Genomic DNA, 21,836 nt, shown 5'->3' with positions numbered 1-21,836 from the left:
GGTAGAAGAAGAAGGCTGAAAATTAGAAACCTGAATGCAATAGCTCTTAATCTGATCTCGTTATTTTCTTTTTGGACCACGTTGTGCTCTTTCAACACTGTCTGTAAATTCCTTCTGGCTGTCAGAGGATTACAGACTGGCCCTCTGCTTTTAAGTATAGCTCCAGACTGGAGTAAAGCATCATGTTTCTGATAAACTATGCCCATGTACATAAGGCTATGGATTCACAGGCGCAAGCCAGCATTTAAGAGTTCTTAGGTCAATGTAACATGGTAGCTTTTTCAGCATCAGCTATCCACAGAATGTCTGGACCTTAGATATGAGCAATTCAAAATGGGAACCTGGAAAGAATGGAATAACAGGAGGCTGTGTAAGCCGATTTCTATCCATCATTTTTTAAATGTTACGCTTTTCCATCTCTCATTGGAAGGATTCTATGAAAAGGTATCGTGCATTCTCAGAACATCTCTTATACATTCACAGGCAAAATGAATATTTAATGTAATATTTTCTGGAAAAACATAAAAACCTTTAAACACTGGCTTTTAATGAAAAAAAAAAAAAGGGAAATACTTAGCATAGACAACAGACCAACTACTGATAATGTGTGGAATACAAAGCCTTGCCACTGAAATCTGTCCCACTTTCTTTCTATACACAAGCATGCACTTTCACACACTGGCTTTAGACGCAAAGATAACTGTTTATTGCTCCAAATTCAATGTTATTATTTTTTCCATCGCATGGCAGAATTCCAAAATAAATATGAAACAATGCTCTTTAGAGGTTTTTTTAATTATTAGCATTTTTACTTTTATTATTTTATTGATAAGGCCTCTGCACTTTTGGAGTACAAAGCTATTATAAATGTATGCCTTGGTACAGATGAGGAACTTCACCAATTTCATTAACAAGTAGCAAGATCCGTGCATGTATCTTCCATACAGAATGTCATAGAAATACGCCCTATTATGTTTAGTTAAGTCAACCTTGTGTCATTATTTCATATGAGGATATATGACAGGATTGGCATACCTAGAAAAGATGCATTGGTACTTGTACATGTCAGCCAAGAAAATGAAAAGAGGAATTCTGTATTTTGAAACCCAGGTTAAATGTTATACACTTAAATATTTTTAGAAGGAAAGGTTATATTGGTACCAAGAAGAATTTATGTTGTTTTAAGGTTTGAGCATTAAAAGGTACTTTGAATAAATATCTTGTAAAACAAGGAAAACAAACTTCTGAGTGCGTATCTAAGTAAAAGAAAACAGATGAATGAGTATGAAAATCTGTTGCACCAACGGAAGGAAGTATTCTTTAAGTGCCTTACTTTAGAACATATGTTGTAAAATATTGATCTTGTTCACATGGAAACATTTTGAAATATGCAAAATATTTCTTCCAGGCCCAATATCTTTCTCCTACACTGCTAGTGGAAAAAATTCTGCTGTATAGGGCTTCATTGATTTTTATTAAGTTATGCACAAATGGAAAAGATACTTTTGGCTAGACCTTAGAACTCCAGAAATGTAGGGCATGATGAAAACTCAGCACATCTCCAGCTAACTTTTATATTAAAAATAGGTAAACTGTATCTAGCTTATCCCTTGGCTATGGCTCTCTCTCCAAAGAATAAAAAAGTAAAAAAAAAAAAAATTTAAGCTGATCGTCCCATTTCCTTCATTATCCTTCTTTCCTTGACGAAACTGTCCTTTTAAATGTGACTTTTGAAGAACTGTGGGTCAGACCCACCCACAAGCTCAGCTCCTGCTTGTGTTGTCCCCAGGACCTTTGTGGTGTGTCTCCTACCAGGTGAGTCCATCAGCTTGGAAGCAGTTTGGGGATTAGGGATGGTCTGGAACTTAGAAACGTCTGTGATTGTTCACAGCTTCTGCACGTTCTGGCAGCAGATGCTTTGCAAGAGCCGATTCCCCACAGCTACCGAATATCTCCTAATGCCCGTAGCTGTAGAGGAAATAATAATGCTGTGTGATATAAAGGTCGCCCTCCGTGCCAACACCTCTGACAGAGTAATTCTCAGATCTCTGTCGTCTTTCTTTAACTGAGCGGCCATAAAGTACCTGTGCTGAAGATCAGGCTCCTCATCTCTAGATTCCTGGTTAATAATATCCTATCAAGGAGATATAAGAGGGGATCAGAAAAGCTCATCAAAGTGTTCGGTGACATGGTGGCAGATTTATGAGAAAAAAAGATGTCATTATGGAGAAAAAAAAAGAAAAAGGAAAGGTCATATTCATTAGTAAGAAAGAAAGACCTGAGCAAGGTAGAGGAGATGTAAATATTACATGTCTACAAGCACTTTGGGCTTTTGTTGTTAAGAGAGAAGCAGGTTTCCATAGGACATTTAATTAAAATGAGGTACTGTTTCTCTTTATTTTTACATTTCCAATCTTTTCATTATCATAGCAATACATCTTCGACTGCTTCCTTAAGCATTAACAGCTGATTTATTTAATAAAACTGAGGACTGAGCATCACTGGAAATACTGCTTCCAATGGAATGCTCTCATGCTGTGATTGGTGAAGTGCTAAGTAATTTGCTTTTAATGCTAGCACATACCACTTAGCACTATATTTAACTGAATGATGAAAATCACTCATTTTTCATCCCCTTGCTTAACTGGTGCTTAGTGTAATCTATCTATTGCACTGTGAGCCTAGCGCCAGATATATTCTAATAGACCTTGCTCTCCAATCTACAACAAGCATTTTAATTTTTAATTCATACTTATGTCTTTATCCTTTAATAGAACAGAACTACAGATGGGGAGTATGTTTTAGATAATAAGAGCACAGTAGGTACCTAGGGAAACTACACCACTAAAAGGATTCTTTATTTACACTTTTCAGTAATGACTACATATATATAGCTACACGGGAGAAAATTGTTGTAAAGGAACACTGCATAGGCAGGTAATTACTATCCAACTATAAATGAGCATTATGGATGATGCTGCTGGTAAGAGCACTTTAGAAAACAATTTCAAAGCCAAATACCACCAAATATATAGTGACCAACAGCCATGGGAACACACTGAACGTGAGTAATCAAAATTAATAGGTGGGATGCTACATTTTCAGAGAAAAAAAAAAAAAGAGTATGTAATATTTAAGCCTGCTTTAAATTTATCTTTCAAGCGTAGGTACTGCTGCAGAATTATACATTCCAGATCAGATGAAATTCAGTGGAAACATGGCAGCATAGCTGAGGTGATAAAAACGATGGACCAAGTCCTTCAAGCTGAATAGAGACTTGGATCCAGATCCACATTTGTTAAAAAAATAAACAGTGCTATTGGAACTGAAGGTGTGGTTATCTGCCTCCACAGGTAGTGTTAGTCTTTCTACCAGACTAAATCACAGAGTCAAGAATCGCAGAACTGTAGGGGCTGGAAGAGAGACCATCCAGTCTAACCCCCAGCTAATTCAGGTTCCCTACATGAGGTTGTAGCTGCAGAGCCTGATCCAGTGCTCTGTCACCCTCTCAGTAAAGAAATTATTTCTCATGTTCATGTGGAACATCCTTTGTGCCAGTGCCCTTTGTTCTGTCACTGGGCACCAACAAGAGGAGCCTGGCCCCAGCCATTTGACTCCTACTGTCTAGGTATACTGGCATAATACCTATAACAAAGTAAAAATCTTACAGATCCAAACTGCAATATCTTAATATCTTAATTCAGTGTGGCCAACCTAGTATATACTAATGCCCAAAGGGATTTTTTATTATTGCATTCAGTCTCATTCAAATACAAAACTAAGGCCAAGAAGAGGGGCAAAGTACAGAGCTGCCTACAGTAGTTTATCTTCTTGGTACCGTTCTGCATAAGCAGCAGGAGGTCATAAAGAAGGAGGTCAACTCATAGCAGAAAACATCCATGTACACAAGCAATCCTAATGACCTCTGCCAGATTGTTTGTGTCACTCATCAGATGCTGGGGCAATTGGTGAATAGTGTAACTCCACTCAGGTAGAAAGATTCCACAGAAAAATTCTGGGATTGGACAGCTTCTCTTCAGTTAGCTTCTTTTTCTAAATTATATATGACGGTTTCAGATGTCAAAAGGCAAAGCAAAAATTAAGAAGACAATTTTATTCCTGCAATGACAGAGAGTAGCTATCCAAGTGATATCTGATGCAAGATAAATCACCAAAATTACATCACTGCTTATAGATATTCAGAAGATTTTTAACACCATTCCTGTCCTGATGCTACATGTACAAACACACACATCTGCACACAAATCAATTAGAAGAAGGAAAAAATGGAAACTACATCATTATATTTCAAACCCAAAGTTAAACTGCTTTCAGGATTAACGTTAAATTTCCAGGTTGCAGTGTAGTGTAAATTAATGATAATTTGGGGGGACATAAATCATAGGTTTACATATCAGAACTGATCGACAGTGTTCAGTGCATCAGGAAAGATCTCATAGAGGCAATTGCATCTGTAAAAAGTTTTAACTGACCAGTCTGAAAAAGGCACGTCAGAAAAGCATACATTTTAGAAAATGTTGCTGATATTCTGTTAATTGCATAAGTGTTGTATGTGAATGATTCTAAACTGCAGGAAGTTGAGACTTCCCTTTTCTGTCTGCATTGCCAGGAAAAAAAAAAAGGATTCTAGCTCAGAGAAGACCAAGAGTCAGGGCACTGGCAGCCTGCCCTCTATTTCTGCATTTGCTGCTGACTTTCATGACCTTGGAAGAAGGATTTCTTACTTCTGTTTGCCTTCCCACCTTCTCCTTCTGCTGTCTTACACATCCTTGCCTTTGGGGCATGGACTTCAGTTCTTATGCATTTGTATGAAGCCAAATAGACAAGGCACTAACTGGTTAAAACTAATGAGAAATACTTTAGTACTAGTGAGAAAGCATAAGGATAATCTCCAGATTGTTTACAGATGCTGTAGCTTCCAGAGAAGGAGGTTTGTCCAACATTAAGACCGTAACAAGCTGATCTCCTCTGGGATCATGTAAATTTTGCAGCCTGTTGGGACTTGGCTTCAGAACTGGTGGTTTTTCGTGGCATGAAGCCATCATTGTTCCCTTTCTGGGCATCTTCGCATCCTTGCAATTACTTGTTGTGCTTTGAACGATTACTGAAAACACTGGCCATTTGATTCATGAAATGAATGATAAATCAGCAGTATTTTCCCCCAGTCTAGAAGGGCAGGCAGGTACAAGAAAACCGGAGAAATCCCACTGTTTGGAAGGAAAAAAACTCACATGAAATAATTAAATATCAGATCCGTGATCTGCTTCAGTGAGCTCCTCACACTGAAATGTTTGTTGAAGCCGTAGAAGGGCAACGAACCATGCATTTGCAGGATAATGCTGTATGCAGAGAGGTATGGACATCAGAACTGTAAATCCTGTCAGACAGTAATTGTACCATGGATGTGAATGATGTCGTAAACAACTCAGGGGACTATACAGTCTTCCAGGAATTATCTCTTGTCAGAAGTAATGGGATTTCCTGAAGATTACAAAATAAATAAATAAATAAATAATGTGGAGAAAGGCATGATATAAATACATGGGTCATAATTATCCCAATAAGAGTGGTGCATGAACAAGAGTTCACAAAGTAAATTTACCCATTTTACTTTGAAAAACTGTGCCTTATTCTGAACTTTTCAAGGTTTCTCTGTCAGCAGACAAGATTAGCATGGATTTAAAAGTAGCTATGTGCTTTCAGCCAAACTTTGCTCCTGAGAGAGCATTAGAAAGCTTGCACTGATGGGACTCAGTACTACCCATTGCTTCACTGAGACCATGCAAAAGAAATGAGAGGAAAGGTGTATCTTGCATTAACAGTAGCATCTAGGGATGCTGAGTGTGTTCCACAATTCCCTGTAACTAACACTTTTATCAGTAGCAACTTCACTTGACAATTTGACATATGTGGGCAATCTCCAGTTTATACGAACCTGTGCAGACACTGGAAAGGATCAGTGCTTCTCAGCACAGGATGCAAAATGAAGTACAAGTCTAAGAGATGGGGAGCACTGCAGCACACACTTTAGAATCACAAAACCATTAAGGTTGGAAAAGAGCTCTTAAGATCATCTAGTCCAACCATCCACCCATCAGCACTATGACCACTAACCCATGTCCCTCAGTGCCATGTCTACATCTTCCTTATTTATGCATGTTTGCAGCATACTTGCAATGTTGGCCCTTGCTCCAGACAGATTGCTCCAGATCGTGTTAGTGTTGTACCAAGGTCCAGAGAGAAAAGTGCAATTGGGTTTGGGTAAGGAATGGCAGCTCCTCAAGCATCCAGGACTTTTGTGACAGACCTACGATACCACACAAGGAGGAAGGCCCAATGGAAAATGCTGCTGTGAAACTTCCTCCTAGCCAAGTGCACCCTAATTTTTCCAAGAGAAACTATCTTTTCTAATGGCCTGCTTCCTATATATCCCATAGTTCTGTGTTTAGGTATCAGTACTATTTTTCAGCTAGGTACAGAAATTGAGAATAATACCTTTAGCTGTACTCTTTTTCCTCTCCCTCAGCTCGATGCGTGAAGATGTATGCAGCACACTGTCCGTTTTGCTTACGTGCTCCTGGGCTATGCTCACTTCATTACCCAAAAGACTTACTCCAGGAATATCACCAAATGCCTGAAAAACAGAACGGACAAAACCAACACATTAATATGGCAGCGTTCAGTGAAGTATCAGAATGAACAGAGATGACTTTGATCACACTTCCCCACCCCTCTCTTCTTGCTCTCAAAATATTGCAGCTAAGAAGCTTCTGTGTGTGTGAAATTTTATTCTGTCATACTAATAACCCAGCTTTACAGCAGCTTACAATTTAGCTTTCATGGTTCAGTTCCAGTCCTAGGCCTTATAACAATTTTTATAACAGTTCTGCCAAAATATTATAAAGTAAATGTTACTGCAAATGTATTCACTAATGCAGATACAGCCATGAGATTAGCAATTTAAACACATGTGAAATGTGAATTCACCTAATTTTTCTCAGACTCTAAGCACTTCAGTAAAACAGCAGAATGAGGATCTTTACGCCCGTTGCTTTTAATAATTTCTTCTTATGATGTTCTTGACACACGGATAAGATTTTAATGAATGAAGAATAGACCTTCAAAGAAAGAAAGAAAGAAAGAAAACTGTGGCCATGAGGAGGAGATGATGTGTTATAGAACTGGAAATCGGTTATAAAGCCAAGGCAATGCCTCAGCTCCAGCTCGGCTCGCTTGTAGTTACCACATCCCATGTCAGATACCCAGCTTGTGTCATGTGGGTGGCATTTTGCACAAGAGCGCCCTGGCTCTGCTCCTCCTCTCTTTCTGGAGTGCCCATGGAAGAGAGGTTTTGCTGAGATGAACGTGAGAATAAATAAAATTCCCAACACTGAGAAGTAGCAGATCCTCAGCTCTGTCTATCTGTTGCTGATGCTTAAATTCTACCATGGAAAAGAGCAGATCACTCCAGTAATACAGTAATTTTTCAATGAATTTTGCTGTTTTCAACCTGCTTTAACGCAGCTGTAATAACAGAAGCACTGTTTTATGTACAGGAGTAATCTCTAATTTTTATTGCATTTTTATATACTTCTGTTATCCCTCTGATAAAGAATTTCAATATTTATTTATTTATTTATTTATTGTTTCTGTGTTTGACACCCAGGAAAGCAGAGAAGCGCTGTTACCTCTGAAACTGTGTGATACAGGGAAAGTAGGGGACATCCTTGGCTCACATAAAAAATTGTGGTTGAACATGGGAGCATTCTTGTGCATCCCACATTGTAAAGCAAATTTCATTAATCACAGAATGATAGAATAATTTGAGTTGGAAGAGACCCTTAAAGGTCATCTAGTGCAACTTCCCTGCAATGAATGGGGACACCTACAGCTACATCAGGGTGCTCAGACCCCTGTCCAGCCTGACCTTGAGTGTCTCCAGGGATGGGGCATACTCCACATAGCTGAGCAAACTGTTCTAGTGCCTCATCACCCCTACTGTAAAACACTTATTCCTTATAGCCGATCTAAATCTCCTCTCTTTTAGTATGAAATCATTTTCCCTTCTTCTACCAATAGGACTAATTATAGGCTGCTCTGTCTTCTTAGCTAGGTATCACTTAACCAGCACACCTCCCTCTTTATTTTTACTATCATTTTGTTCCATTAAGAGGTTGTCCAGATTTAGACTGTTCTAGTGTATTTCTCTCATAGTATAAATGAACTTTAGGACAGGTCAGACAGAGAAATGTTAGCTGGCTGGGCTTCACGGAATGTTTCTGCAGAATACAAAGTTAAGAAGGCAGAAGGAAAAAAGGGGACACGTATCACCAGTGAAACAACAGAAACAGCAGTATTTTTCCAGCTGCAATAATTTGAGAAAATACTACAAAAATATTGAAGTATCCTAGAGATTTTGTCCTAGTTACCCAGATGTTGGAAGCTTCCTACAAATGTGATCATCCCTATACCCTGCATGCCTGACCAAAGTGAAAAGAAACCCTTTGCTACACAGGTGCTGCCGTTCACTTGTGTACTTTAAATTGAAGCTTGTATGAATGTCAGATTTTTAGACTTGATCAGATGTTGTGCAGAGCTCTGTTATTAAATTACAGTGCAAGTTGTTGTTTCTGAAAATGGCTTAATAGCAGTAACCTTATGGTTAATCAACTGTGTAGGAAAGTTCACTATGCTTTCACTGCAGTGTAATTATAAAGTGAGCAAAAATATAATTGATGCATTTTGTCGATCTGTGTAGCTGCAAGGTACTTTTTCAAAGGTTATTTTTTATTCAGGTAAAATAAGTTAATGCTGTTCTGGCAATTATCCTTTGACTTCAGATATTTTACTGCTGATTCGGGTAAAACTACATTTTAAAATCACATGAAACATTACAAGCATTTAAGAATACAAAAGACATTGTGCAGTAATCAGTGTTTGTACCTTCACAGAAAAAAGCCATTCAGAAAATCACTGAAAATACAGGAAATCTACGTGTTAAAGTGTGTTCGGACTGAAAGGGAAGTATTTAAATACAAAATAGAACCTTGAATGTACCCTTTAATTATCAGCACTAATTTTTGCTATGTAACACAATTGCAGTGATATGACAATATTTTTCTCATGAGTGTTTTTCTTAGACAGAATGGATGTGTTTTGGCAGAGTTGCTCCCATCTCTTCTGTGAATTTTTGAGTAAAAGAGCTTTAACTGCCCAGGCCCCACAATTGTAAATATCCATGCCCATAAAATATCCGTGTGTATGTTAGCCAGGTATTGAAACCCTTTCTCCTCACCCTGTGCTCTCTGCCAGTGGTACAGAAGCCAGCATGATTTATAATTGCAGATACATACGCAGAACAAAGCTATGATACTGCAGTGTAGGTAGTTCTGTCATTTGCTGGTTATCTGAAAGCCTGTGCATCCTGCTGAGAGCCAGTGGTGGACCTGTCTCATCACTCTCCTGCTCATTCTGTTGGACCACGATTGCAACCACAGGTACGCTGCACTTGGTGGAAATACATCGTGTTCCCTACGGCTATGTGGTTTTCTGCAGTGTGGATTTCATCAAATGTGGAATTTGAAGACAACCAGAGAGGGAAGAAATGGCCACGTGCTGTCTCCTGCATTTCCATCCTGCTGCATGAAGCAGTGTAGTCTTGACAGTACCTGATAAACTATTAAACCACAGTTTGCATTTAAGATTATAACTCAATTTACTAAAACAAACAAGCAAACAAAAAAAAGACCAGCACTGAGAAAATTACTCAATCTTACACTTGAAAGGGTAAACAACCCAAAACAGCACATCTTCATATGTAACTTCTCAGGTGAAATGTAGTTTGTGCATCCTATTCATCCATCACAATAGGTTGTCTTAGCCAGCACAGAGGCATGGAACAACAGACTGGGCCCATTTTGGGACAGAACTGACATGTCATGTGCAAGATGTATTGGACCAATTTAAGAGAAAAGGATAGAGACTTTTTTCACTGTTCTCATCTTTTCATTGGGATGGAAAGGGACACCCGAACTACTATTTTAAGTCGTAATTGATTATCTTTATTTGAATTACATCATTGAAGTTGAAATATATACTGGTAAAATAACATAAAACAGTCTAGCTTACTTCTTATTTACATAGGAACTAAGATTGCAGTCATGATCCTTAACTGAAGTGCTGTACATTTATAGGCTGCACTAATTTGATTGCGTATGCTAATGGGAGTATCCCTTTCCTGGCTTTTACATTGTATGATTCCCAACTGAATTTCAGTGAGTGTTAATATACAACAGTAGTGATCATCCTCCTGTTGAACACTAGTACAAAATATTAATTGGTTTCAAGAGAACAAGAGTAGATCTCAGAGCTGGCCAGGGAGCACATGGCAAAGCTCATCCAGCCCAGGAACATGTGCACAGATGGTGCACTTATGGGTGGAATCACTCTTGCTCCACAGCTTGGGGTAAACCTCTGCCACTAACTTCTAGTTGTACAGAGATCTCCAGGAAACCAACTCACTGTGAACAGGCTGTCTTTACAAATGACTTGGCATGATGATGCTGAAACCAACAAAAGTGAAGCAATTTGCACCAAAGGATCCCCTTTGACCAGTCTCTCTCTACAAACAGATGCTTCACAGTCCACCTTGGTTTATCCAGTTTACAGTATGGAAAAGCCAGATCTTTCCTCCTTTTCCTGCAGGGTCTGCTGAGGTGATGAAGCCATTTGAGGATGATGCCATTAGGTAATATATCAGGTTCAGTCACTGAGCTGGAGCAATCCTCGTTCTTTCTCTTCTCCATAAATCTTCAGTGACTGCTGCAGTGAGACTCCTTATGAAAACAGTGTGTGGGGATTTTGCGGTCAACTAGGCCAATTTATTCCCATAATGAAGTTAGAGCCAGAAAAATCTGCGCTCCGATACATGCATAAACTCCATCGGAGTCAACTGTATGGCTTGTGCACATACAGGAAAAAAATAGGCCTCAATATTCAGAGTAACATTGCGTATATAAAAAGAATTTGTGGAATTAAGAATAAAACATGAGGCAATTTGTTGATTTGCCCAGGGAGTATGTGGGAGCGACAAATCTGTAGATTATTCTAAGGTTGTTTTTTAGTGTCATTATCAGATCCGAGAACTGTATATAAAAGCACGCAGTCCTTCACATGCTAAAAGTATAGTTTGCTCAAACAATTGTAAAATATTCAGTATTCTTAAGATTAAATATCAGAATATTGCTTCTGAAGGAACAGCTGTCAGCTTAAATCTAACGTCTAGTTTGTTTACTGGCTGTATTTTATATCTGTTAGAAAATGACACCAAATGGCAATAAAATTGTTGTAAGTATTCTACTGGGGAATATAAATGCCCTTTGGTTACAGTGTACATATCTTTATACATAATTCCAGTATATTTTCCCTAGAATTACGTTAAATATGTAAAAAGCCTTTTCTCATAAAGGTAAAAATGCTAGATGTTTCCAAGCTGTAATTTAGCATTAGTGTCAAGATTGCTTCAGAAAATAAGCTACGGTTACTGTTTCATTCTTTTTAAGTGTCACTCAGCATACCATATCTGATCTTGTATTCAAAATAAACTTATATGATTTTATTCACTTTTCCAGAAACGCAAGAGAGTTTAGACGTAATTTATAGCATGTGGATTGATGTAAATAGCTTAAACTAAGTAATTGGCTGGTCACCTACGCTGTCTTATCCTATTACTGCTAGGTACTCTTCAAGTAATTAGGGGAAGCAGACCTCTTTTATCCAGGAAGTTTAAATCGGATGAATCCCTGACATTTGTGCAGATTTATTTGATAGATAAAATCATGCCATACAAAAAGTTTCTCTACAATGCTGAGCTTTACTAGGCCTATAATAAGAAACTGATTTTTTGCTGAGTTAAAGTCACTTATCTTTGACCTTTTAATAAGAAATCAACTCCAGTCAGCAAAAGTCGAGATAAAAATCACTGAGTTCGTGTTATCACCATGTAGACAGCAAACACTTATCACTATCATTAACTTTTCTCTGCATGGGTTTCAAATACATTTTAAATGCTAAAATTCAATAATTTCCTGTATATTACAATATTATAGCCTTAATGAATGAGGGAAAGCATGAAAAGTGATTTATTTTGGGAAAGTCATTTCTTGGTTAGCCAACATCTAAATTGAATACTATAAAGGAGAAATATATCGTAGGTAAAACAGAAAATGGGTTTTATTGCAAGGGAATTCTTTGAGTTTTACAATGCTTCTGATAAAAGGACTGCACTTACATGTTTAACCTCTATAATTTTTATGCTGCACACTTAAAAAAAATCTTTTTATTTAACATTTCTACAGCAATTTATACTTGTCACCTTGTACTTAATGTTCCTTTTAAAACAGCTATTTTTGCCTCGTGCATATGAAACCTATAAAATGACTTTTCATACCCGACAATATATTTATATATGTTACATACTAGCAAAGTTAGACCTTTAATGGGAATACTATCCCCCAGAAGAACATACATATTTTAAAGACGTTGTTGCATAGATAGCCACTTTTTCCTGCAAAGTATACTCCTGTACATAGCACTTCATAGCAGCCCTTGCATGCTGTAAAAAAAGTGAGAGCAATATTAAAGTGAGTGAGTTTTGGCTCCTTGGCTTAAATGGAGCTCACACTTAAGTTCTTTGCTGAATTAGAGCTAGTAGAAAATCTTGCTTTCGCTGAAATTCAAACAAGTTGTGATTATAATGTAAATTCCTAACAAGCAGCCTTATACTAGTTCCTTGCACTGAAGCAAAATTATTCAAAATTCCTTTTGTGTCTGTCAAAGAATATCTGCACATATTGAAAGATCAGTTTGTGACTTTGAAATAGATGTCATTAGGAGTTGTATGCATGCATTTGAGGGAGAATTTGGACTAGTGATTTAAATGATGTTCTCATACCAGAGTGCTTGATGAGAAGTACTGGCATCCTCATAACTCCAAGTTCACTGGCCCACATCGACACCTCATTCAGTTGAATGCTAAAAAATTATGGCTCATGCTTTTCACAGTGTCCACATTTGCACTTAGTGTTCAAGTTATTATAATTTCTGTGTTGTTTTCTGCCCAATTGCTCCTTTTCTCATAGTATTAAAATTTATGCACTATTTCTGAAGAAGACTTACCAATTCCAAAAAACCATCATGCGGTAAAGACACAAAGCATTCTACATCTGGTGGAAGGATGTTAGTCCCAAAATGTTTAAATGAATGAGGTCACAGTATAGTAATTAAGAAGAGGCGTTACAGGTCTTTCAGGTATAGTTCCAGAAAGTCGTTGAAATTTAAAAGCCAATGCCTTTTCATTTTGCTGTCTTCAGAATGTCTTAATAAAAGTTAACAAACAAGAATTCACACTGAAATAACTACATTTTCACCTTCAGTGGCTTGTTGTAATAAAAAGCATGACTGTTTTACAGGAAGAAGGTTTGTGCAACCCCTGTTTCTAGATACTGTGGAACTACTCCTTGTATCCTGCAGTTATACTATAGTACAATAACTTATTATAAAAGAGAGAAAAAATGAAGCAGAAATTGGTTGGGATTTTTGTACTCAGCGGACTCTGTAGATCTATAAATGAGGTAGATGTATATGCAAAGGCAGGTCAAGTCACCGTTGTCACAGACCACCACTGTTGATACAGGCCATGTCCCTACAGTCCCAAGAGGGTATTTTGCACAAATATCTGATCTCTGTTGGAAGAAATAGGATTGCTGATCATAAAGAAAAAGGAAAGGCAGCTGTCATTCATCAGGTAGGGAGAGAATAGGTGACAATCTATGCCCTTGCCACTGTGGAGGAAGAAACTTCCCTCCTACACTGCTGCTGGCAGGGTGAAGAGGGGAATGAAGAACAAACGGGGAATGCACTTCTTCTTGTGAGGTATTGTACCCTTTCTAGCAGAAAATGGATAATCTTATGCCTTGTAAATGGATCAGACAGGAAAATTCGTGGAAGGGAGTACTCCAAAGGGTGCTGCAAATAAATACAAAGAAATTGGTAATGAATAGCTGACCACCTGCAAAGTTTTAGAATGAAGATGTTTATGCATGAAGCAGTCGGGCACAAAAAACCCCAGCAGACTGTACTCATTATCCCAAAACACCATTTTTAATCTTCACTTCTTATATGCTTAAAAGGTATACTTGGGGTTCCAGTACAACTTTTTAACTGCCAACAGATTTTCTAACCCCACTTAAGCACCACTGCTTATCTAGTCACTGCAGAGACAAACACACAAACAAAAACCCTGTTCCTGAGGTGCAACAGTAGCAAGCAGCAAAACTTGGGTACATCTGCCACATAACAGACCCACAATGGGGTTTTCTCACTTTCTCCTTGCTATGGCCCTTGCTCTTGTACAAGAGAGAAAATTGAACTTTTCCCACAGAGATTCTGAGGGAATATGGAAGATGGGAGAGCTTTAAAATTTCCTCTCAGTGTACAAATGGAAGCTAGTCCTCACTAGTGAGTGCATTGTCTTAAGATTCAGTAACTTATAGAGTATACCTAACCTGGAACCAAATAAGAAAATTGTGACCCGTAAAACACACAAATGTAGAATTACATCCATTATCAGCTAAACCTAAGATTAGGATGTCAATGTTACTGAAATTATTAGGTAAATACATTTCTTACATGCATTTAGGTCTACCAATAAAATGCAGCAAAGCACGTACTGATCTCCTAACTTAGAGGCACGTCTTTCATTATACTAAAATCAGACACAGCCATACTGATTTTGGACAAAGACTGTTGTGGTATGCTGCAGGAAACTATGCCGGAGTGGCTTGAGCCATTCACACTGTGCAACGCTTTGTGGGTGCTGATCAGCATCAGTTCAGAGGCTGGAAGTCTCTGGGAAGCTCACCCAGGAAGCCAAAATTAAATTATAAGGAAATGCATTTTCCCTCTCTCAGAAATATAAGAAGGATTTATGAACAGAACCAGCAGACCAAGTTAAGATTCCCTCAGTGTTCAAAGCCCTTCCTACCACAGCCTTGTGGAAAGTGAATGAAACCTGATGTCTAAAAAGCTGAGAAGAACTAAATTAGGAAAAAACCATTCTGCACAGAGCTACTGCTTGTAACAGGTGGGAAGTAGGCATGAGGCTGTACTGTTGACCTCAAAACAAAATTCTGGCCAAAGCTTTGTAAGAGGAGCTTTGGTAACAGACTCAGGCACGGACCTGGATTTGCAAGTTTCTTTGTGTTAATTAATTTCTGCTTTATGTAGGCCACATGCCTTCTCTTGTTTTCTTTGGCTAGCTCTAAAACTCTGGTGTCTTCACTCTGGTGAATCACAGCTTCCCGGGGCAGAGAATTATTCCTTGAGGACAGTGTCCTTTAAATTAAATTTTCTTTAAAAAGGCAAGTAGGGCAAAGGCATTAAGAATAAAACATTTAGATGAAGAAAACAGCCTTGAAACATTAACCAAAGAGCAGAATCAATGTTTTCCTCATTCTGGAAAGACATATTTGAACCTTCAATTTTGAAGTGAGCAACTGAAAACTGTATTTCAACATTGTTTGTGCTCATTTTCTGTGGTAAGCAGATCTCTGTGATGATGCTTCTACTTCATATCTGGGTGGGTAAAATAATATTTTTTAAATTTCCTTTCTCTTAGACATCAGTGTTTTCTTTAAAGTTCTCTGAACTCAAGACCAAGGGCAACAGTGCAGTGCACCTCTTCTAAGCGCTTGGAACTAAATGTCAATGAAATGAACAAAACACAGCCTACAAAATACCTTTTGTTAATACTATTCTAGAGTGCATGTTAGTACACAAACTGTTTGTAGCAATCCCAAAGATGTGAGAGCATCCAGAATTCAGTCTAAAAGCTGCAAGATGGCATGTCATGATATATGTGCTTCAGCTCTATCAATCTGAGGAAAAAACTAAGTGAATGTCCATACCTATAGCTCTAGTTGTATAGTAAATGTGCACAGTAATTACACTGTATATTTATATACAATAATTTCTGTAGAGAATGAGTCCATGGAGATTTTAGCAGTAATATTTATAAAATAATTTGTGTGTAGTTTCAATGTATATCTAACATGATTTCCCTCAAATTCCCTTGAAAACTATACTAAATCTTTACTTTGCATGGTATATGTGTTAACTCACCGATGTTTCACTACTGTTTAGAAGTGAAGTCTTCCTATACGTGAAAGGTCAGGCAGATCTATTTTCCTGTTTTGACACTGACCTACTTCTCAAATGCACGTCTTTGCCTCCAAAATCTGCACATAAGGAATCTGCATGGACCTACCTCAACGATAGCCCCATCAGGCAGCCGGAGGAAGTGTCTGTAGAGCTGCTGGAAGCCGCTGAGATGCACAGTGAACACCGACACGTAAACGGTGGTACCTCTTGAGTCACAGATCGCATCCTGGGGCTGGAGGTCACAGCTGGAGACACCAGAGTGGCTGCCATGGTCCTTCCAGATGTAATCGTACACTGCCACCTAGTGAGACAAAAGGCCCCCCCATAAACACACACACACACACACACAGAGTCCCCCACCCCCCACCAAAGGAACATATTTAATTAACTTCTGGTAAGAGCTTAACCGATTTAAAATGATTTTACAATAAATCTGCAAAGCCTGTACCATATGCAGTGCTTGCACACGGTTCTCTACTACATATTTTTTATGACATAGATCTAAATAGAGGAGATAGACAAATCCCTGGTGTATATTCTATAAAGTTAATTCTGCACAGATGAAGCTGTAATTGACTCCCGTATTAACCAAAAGTAGGGAGATCAAGCAGGGTAGGTTAAACAATAAAATGGCAATGCTGATTAAAAAAAATAAAAATGCTTACTGAGAATTTTGTGAACGAGTATTTGTATTTCTCTCTCTTTGAGAAGCCTTTGTGCCTTTACCCACAAGCACTTTTTAGTCTCTGATCTCTGGATAGTATTAAAATAACCTTGTGCTGCTCACTGAACTGTAGATGAGGCAGAGTAAATAAGGTGCATTTCACTGTGCTGTAGAAAGCAGTTTATTGACACAGTTACCTAGTTTCCTGTTTCACTCCAAAAGCATTTGCTTGGTAGCTTTTGTACCTTCTTGTGTCAGCCAGAGCTTCCATTTAAGCATTTTCGTGTTAATTCTTCACACAGACTGGGCAAAACTTGAGACTCCAGCTGCAAGGCAGCACACAGTTTAAGCACCTCTTATCCTTAACTAGAGCTGATGATGACAAGCATTACTTTTTATACTCCCACTTGGGCGCAAGTGTTTTAACCCTTCACTTTTGCAAGACCTTTGCATAACTCATTTTTCCCATGAGATGCCATTCCTGTTTAGGGTAGGAAGGCATTGGTGAGATATAGTTATATCCTCGCAGTACACCAGCATGCCTTTCCTAATCACTTCTACTTAATGCAGAGGAAAGAAGTCTTTTGCTAGCTAAGATAACTAGAACTCACCAATGAAGACAGTTATAGGAATAATCTAGTTTAAGATAGCTGCATCAAAACCTTCACCTGCTTAGTTTTTTGTTTGTTTGTTTGTTTTCTTTTTGTGGAAAGAATAAGCTCAGATTCTTGCAAGAGATCCCAAAATCCCAAGGTGCAATTTCTGTCCCCCCACTAAGGAAAACTAGAGTTTAGCTCAGTTTGCTTGTGTTCCGGTTCACATTTCCTCACCTGTTCTAACAGAAACTGTTCATCCTGGAGAAGAGAAAACTGAGGTGGGATCTTATCAATGCTTCTAAATATATAAAGGTCAGGAGTCAAGTGGATGGGGCCAGGTTCTTTTCAAACAGTGCCCAGTGGCAGAACGAGGTGTAATAGACACAAACTGCAACACAGGAACTTCCATCTGAACATGAAGTCTGGGAGTTACAGAGCAGTGGAACAGGTAGCCTAGAGAGATTGTGGATTCTCCTTCTTGAGAGAGGTTGAAAACACACTTGGATGCTTTCCTGTACAACCCACTGTAAGGAACCTTCTTTAGCTAAGGCACTGAACAACAGAGGTCCCTTCCAACCCCTACGATTCTGTGATTATGAGGAATCTCGTAACTAATACTGTGTACCAGTGCCACAACCCTGATATGCAGGCAGCTATTCTGAGCAACTGCCTTAGGAGAGGACTGGTTTTAGCTGAGTAATGAAAGCAAGAATACACAGATGCTCTGTAAGAGTCAAAGTGGCCAATGCTCTAATGAAAGCAGCAAGGCAGCTTCTGCTGGAGTGAGCTCCCAGAAGGTGTTGGCCAGAGCAGAGACAAGAAGCTTCAAGAGCAGCCACTCCACAGCTTGTGGAATGGGAAAAATGATTTCACCGTGGAAGACAACTCCAAGTTTCTCAAACCTTTCTTCCTGAGTAAATCTTTGCCTTACCAGGGCAAAGGTCTCCTTCAGGAGCTCCCTCAAAGGATGTTCACATGATTAGCTAAGAGAACTTAACACTGCTGACTTGCACACCCCCCTGTTCCCTAAAAGCGCAGCCTGATCATCAGACATCTTAGAATGAAAAAGCATCACCAAAACTGACAAGTTCTACAATACGAAGCTGCATATAATGACCAAAAACCAACCCCAGGAAAGGAAAGAGCACACACCGTGACTGTGAGTGGATTTAGACACCCTGGGTCTGAAGGACTGTTCAAATTCCCTCTTGCTAGCACCATCCTAAAATATTTGGCAGGAAGATGCCCACTGCCTTGAAACTTTCACAATGTGTTTCTGTGAAGTGATAGGTCTCTAGAGAGCTGCGGTGGCCCACATAACCTGCAGTAAGCTCCAAAAGTAAACTCTGCTGTCATCTGAAATCTCTATCATTAAGTTAATCAAAAATGTCCATTCATTTCTACAGGAATACAATATGAGTTAATAAATCCACAGAGACAGGCTAGTCAAGAGACTGTGCATATAGGACATGTCAGAGGAACTGAAGTTCGCTGTGATCTAGATTCACAAGGGCTGACAAGAAACCACAAAATGCCAGAGCAGTGTACAGTAATCCTTAAATGAAATTCGTCTTTCAGCAGAAAAACACATTAAAGATGTTAATTCAATGATAAAAGAGGCAGGCCGGAACAGGTTCAAATGCTGAATATTTCACAACATAACTTAATTAAAGCGGGAGCGTGAGGCTGTTAATCGCTTTATAATAGTTCAGCTTGAAATGAGGTCTGATGTGAATGCTCTTATAGTTTATTTGCTTATAGCATTTATCTCAAAAAGTTACATAGCTTTAATGCAAACATATAGTTTTCACTGGTCTATTGTATTGCTTTCTTTCATTCCTCCTGTCTTTGTGCAAGCATGCAAAAGAAAGAATTGGGAAGAAGGGTCATAAATTTAGGTCAGATCAGATGATTTAGTAAGTCTCATGTGGGTTGAAGTCTTATTAATAATTTTAATACATTTTTCCTTGACAACAATGATTTCAATCACTACTTCTTTAACGTACAGCATGACGTAAAAATACAAAGACTTTTAAAGGAATGGAACATGCACCTCACACAAAGGTTAATTATATCACCTTTTGGGAGTTACAGTACATAACCTAGAGCAAAAGCCAAAAATGTATTCATAGATATAAATACAAATGTATTTTGTTGTATCATGCCATACCAAGTGTATAGAAATAACGTTATTGAAGTAGGACACACTAACATATTAAATAGCAATCCATTAATAAATGTATGTTTACATCACATGCAATACATCACATGTGATAGGCAACAAATTCATATTAATATAGCCAAGGTCACAGTGCAGAAAATATCATGCTAGAGCGATAAAGTTACAAAGAGGTTTTCTATTGTCCAACAGCTATTGCAAAAAAAAAAAAAAAAAAAAAAAAAAAAATTCCTCAGATTTACTGACCTACAGTAAGAATGTGCGGAACGCTGACTTTCAGTGTCTTAAAAAAGACTTTATCATTAAAAAAATTCTTAAAAATCTGAGAAATACATGTATCCCTGTGTGTTGAAACACTGCTACAATTGGTACCGATTCTAAACTGCTTCCAGTATTATTATTAACAATATAATGTGAATCAATTCCAGCTTCGTGCATTGCAAAATGTGTGAAAAATGTTTGAAAGCAGCATTCAAAGAAAAGGCATAAAATGAACAATACGGACCAAACTAACCAGCTGAGAATGGGCAGAACTGCAAGCTCGTTGTGACAAACAATTAGCAAAAGTTAAAAGCTGCTAACTTTAAGAAAAAGAGCAAAAGTGATGAAATTATAGTGGAAAAAAAAAAGACATAAGAAGTTGAGGATGCCGTATTCACTTTAAATAACTTTCATAAACATGGTAGGAGCATTTTCTGTGGTAAAGGTTGTAAATGCAGGAATTGTTGTCCTGGAGGCAATCTTTGTTAGACCAGCATAGCTCTACAACTGAAAAAACAAAAGCTGGCTACCATCAGCCTTTGTAAGAAGCTCAACAATCTTAAGCATTGCAAACCCCATTGCTGAATTTTGCTAAAAACGTCACAACTCTGGAAAAAGAACAACTATTTTATTTACACGTTTACATGCAAATGTAAAAAAAAACCACCCTCAGTGCCTCTAAACTTTACATTGAATTGGTTGTACCAGTGGAAAAAAATTCCAAGCCATTCCAGGAAGAATGGGGGACCTAATAAAGTGAACATGAACATTATTCAAATAAATTACTAAAATGAAGAAAGCACAAGTAGAACAGAATGAGCAAATGGAGTTGCTACAACTGCCAAAAAAGTATATCATCATGAAGAAGTCATGACCAGTTCCACCAACCCCCTCCATATTTAATCCTTATATGTACAAATAATTGTACGTGTCCATTTGAACGCTTACAGGGACACAGCGTATTTTAGTGTGGCAACAGTGTGTGCTCTCTCACGCTGGGACTACAGTGAAGTGTGCAAATGTGTTGGGTTAATGAAGGCCTTTCGTCTCCTGCTGGCAGAGGGCTGATGCCAGGCATATGAGCATTGCTAGCAGCTTGTCCTTTACCCTTCCGCCTATGGAGCCTCCGAAGCGGTGCGGTGCGATATCCCCACCTACGACTGTCTGTAGTAACTCTGTGGATAGATAACTTGTTTCTAAACCTTTCTATTTATGAACATAATGGACCAACATAATGGACCAATAGTATCTGGGAATTGTTTATTTCAGTCAAATTATGAATGCCTGAAGCGTTGCCATTAACAGTCTTCTCTGATTTATTTAATAAACTGACATGGGCAGACTGAATGATGAAAATAACCATATACAGAGAATAACCTCTTTGTAAATGACTGAGGAGAAATCGCGGAATAGATTTATGGCAAGCTGCTTAGCATTATAATGCTAGAAAACAGCAGAAGAATTTTTTTTGTTGTTGTTTTTGAACTGCAATAGTGTCACATTTCTGGACACGTCCAAATGAACAGCAATGCAGATCTTTTCCAGGGGACAGTTTTGATCTCCTGTGCTGAGATATCACAAAGAACATTCACACATTTTTAAGCCACAGTACACCCATTGCTCATGCAGTCTGCTGCTCACCATCCCATTGTTTCAGATCTAAATCTCACATCGTTTCAAGTCTCCACATTTGAGCCATCTACAAATAATATACAAATGCTTAAACAGACTTGTTCAAACAGCAATAAATTTGGGGAAAAAAATGCAATCTCAAGTATTAAGTCAAGGAAAACTGATACTCAATTCAGCAAAAGCTTTGTCTGAGCAAAGGATGAGTGAAAATTAAAGGCCACAGCTTTCTTGCATTTCCTCGCATATAGCAGTGCCTTTGTCCATT

The 21,836-nt window shown here is 38.3% G+C and overlaps 1 protein-coding gene across 1 annotated transcript in view; it reads right to left on the bottom strand.

The window, feature by feature from the left end:
* Nucleotides 1–635: 635 nt before the first annotated feature.
* The window catches only part of OFCC1 (orofacial cleft 1 candidate 1), a 178,537-nt gene continuing 157,336 nt past the window's right edge, over nucleotides 636–21,836 (bottom strand). The window contains exons 21-23 of the mRNA XM_015275986.4: nucleotides 16,346–16,540; nucleotides 6,517–6,655; nucleotides 636–5,502 (exon numbers count right to left, since the gene is read on the bottom strand). Of these exons, the coding sequence (XP_015131472.3) occupies nucleotides 5,474–5,502; nucleotides 6,517–6,655; nucleotides 16,346–16,540 (363 nt within the window). The 3' untranslated portion in view covers nucleotides 636–5,473. The remainder of the gene's footprint in view (nucleotides 5,503–6,516; nucleotides 6,656–16,345; nucleotides 16,541–21,836) is intronic.

The sequence above is a fragment of the Gallus gallus genome, chromosome 2 (assembly GCF_016699485.2).
Source record: "Gallus gallus isolate bGalGal1 chromosome 2, bGalGal1.mat.broiler.GRCg7b, whole genome shotgun sequence".
NCBI lineage: Eukaryota > Metazoa > Chordata > Aves > Galliformes > Phasianidae > Gallus > Gallus gallus.
This window is presented reverse-complemented; position numbering and strand designations above follow the sequence as displayed.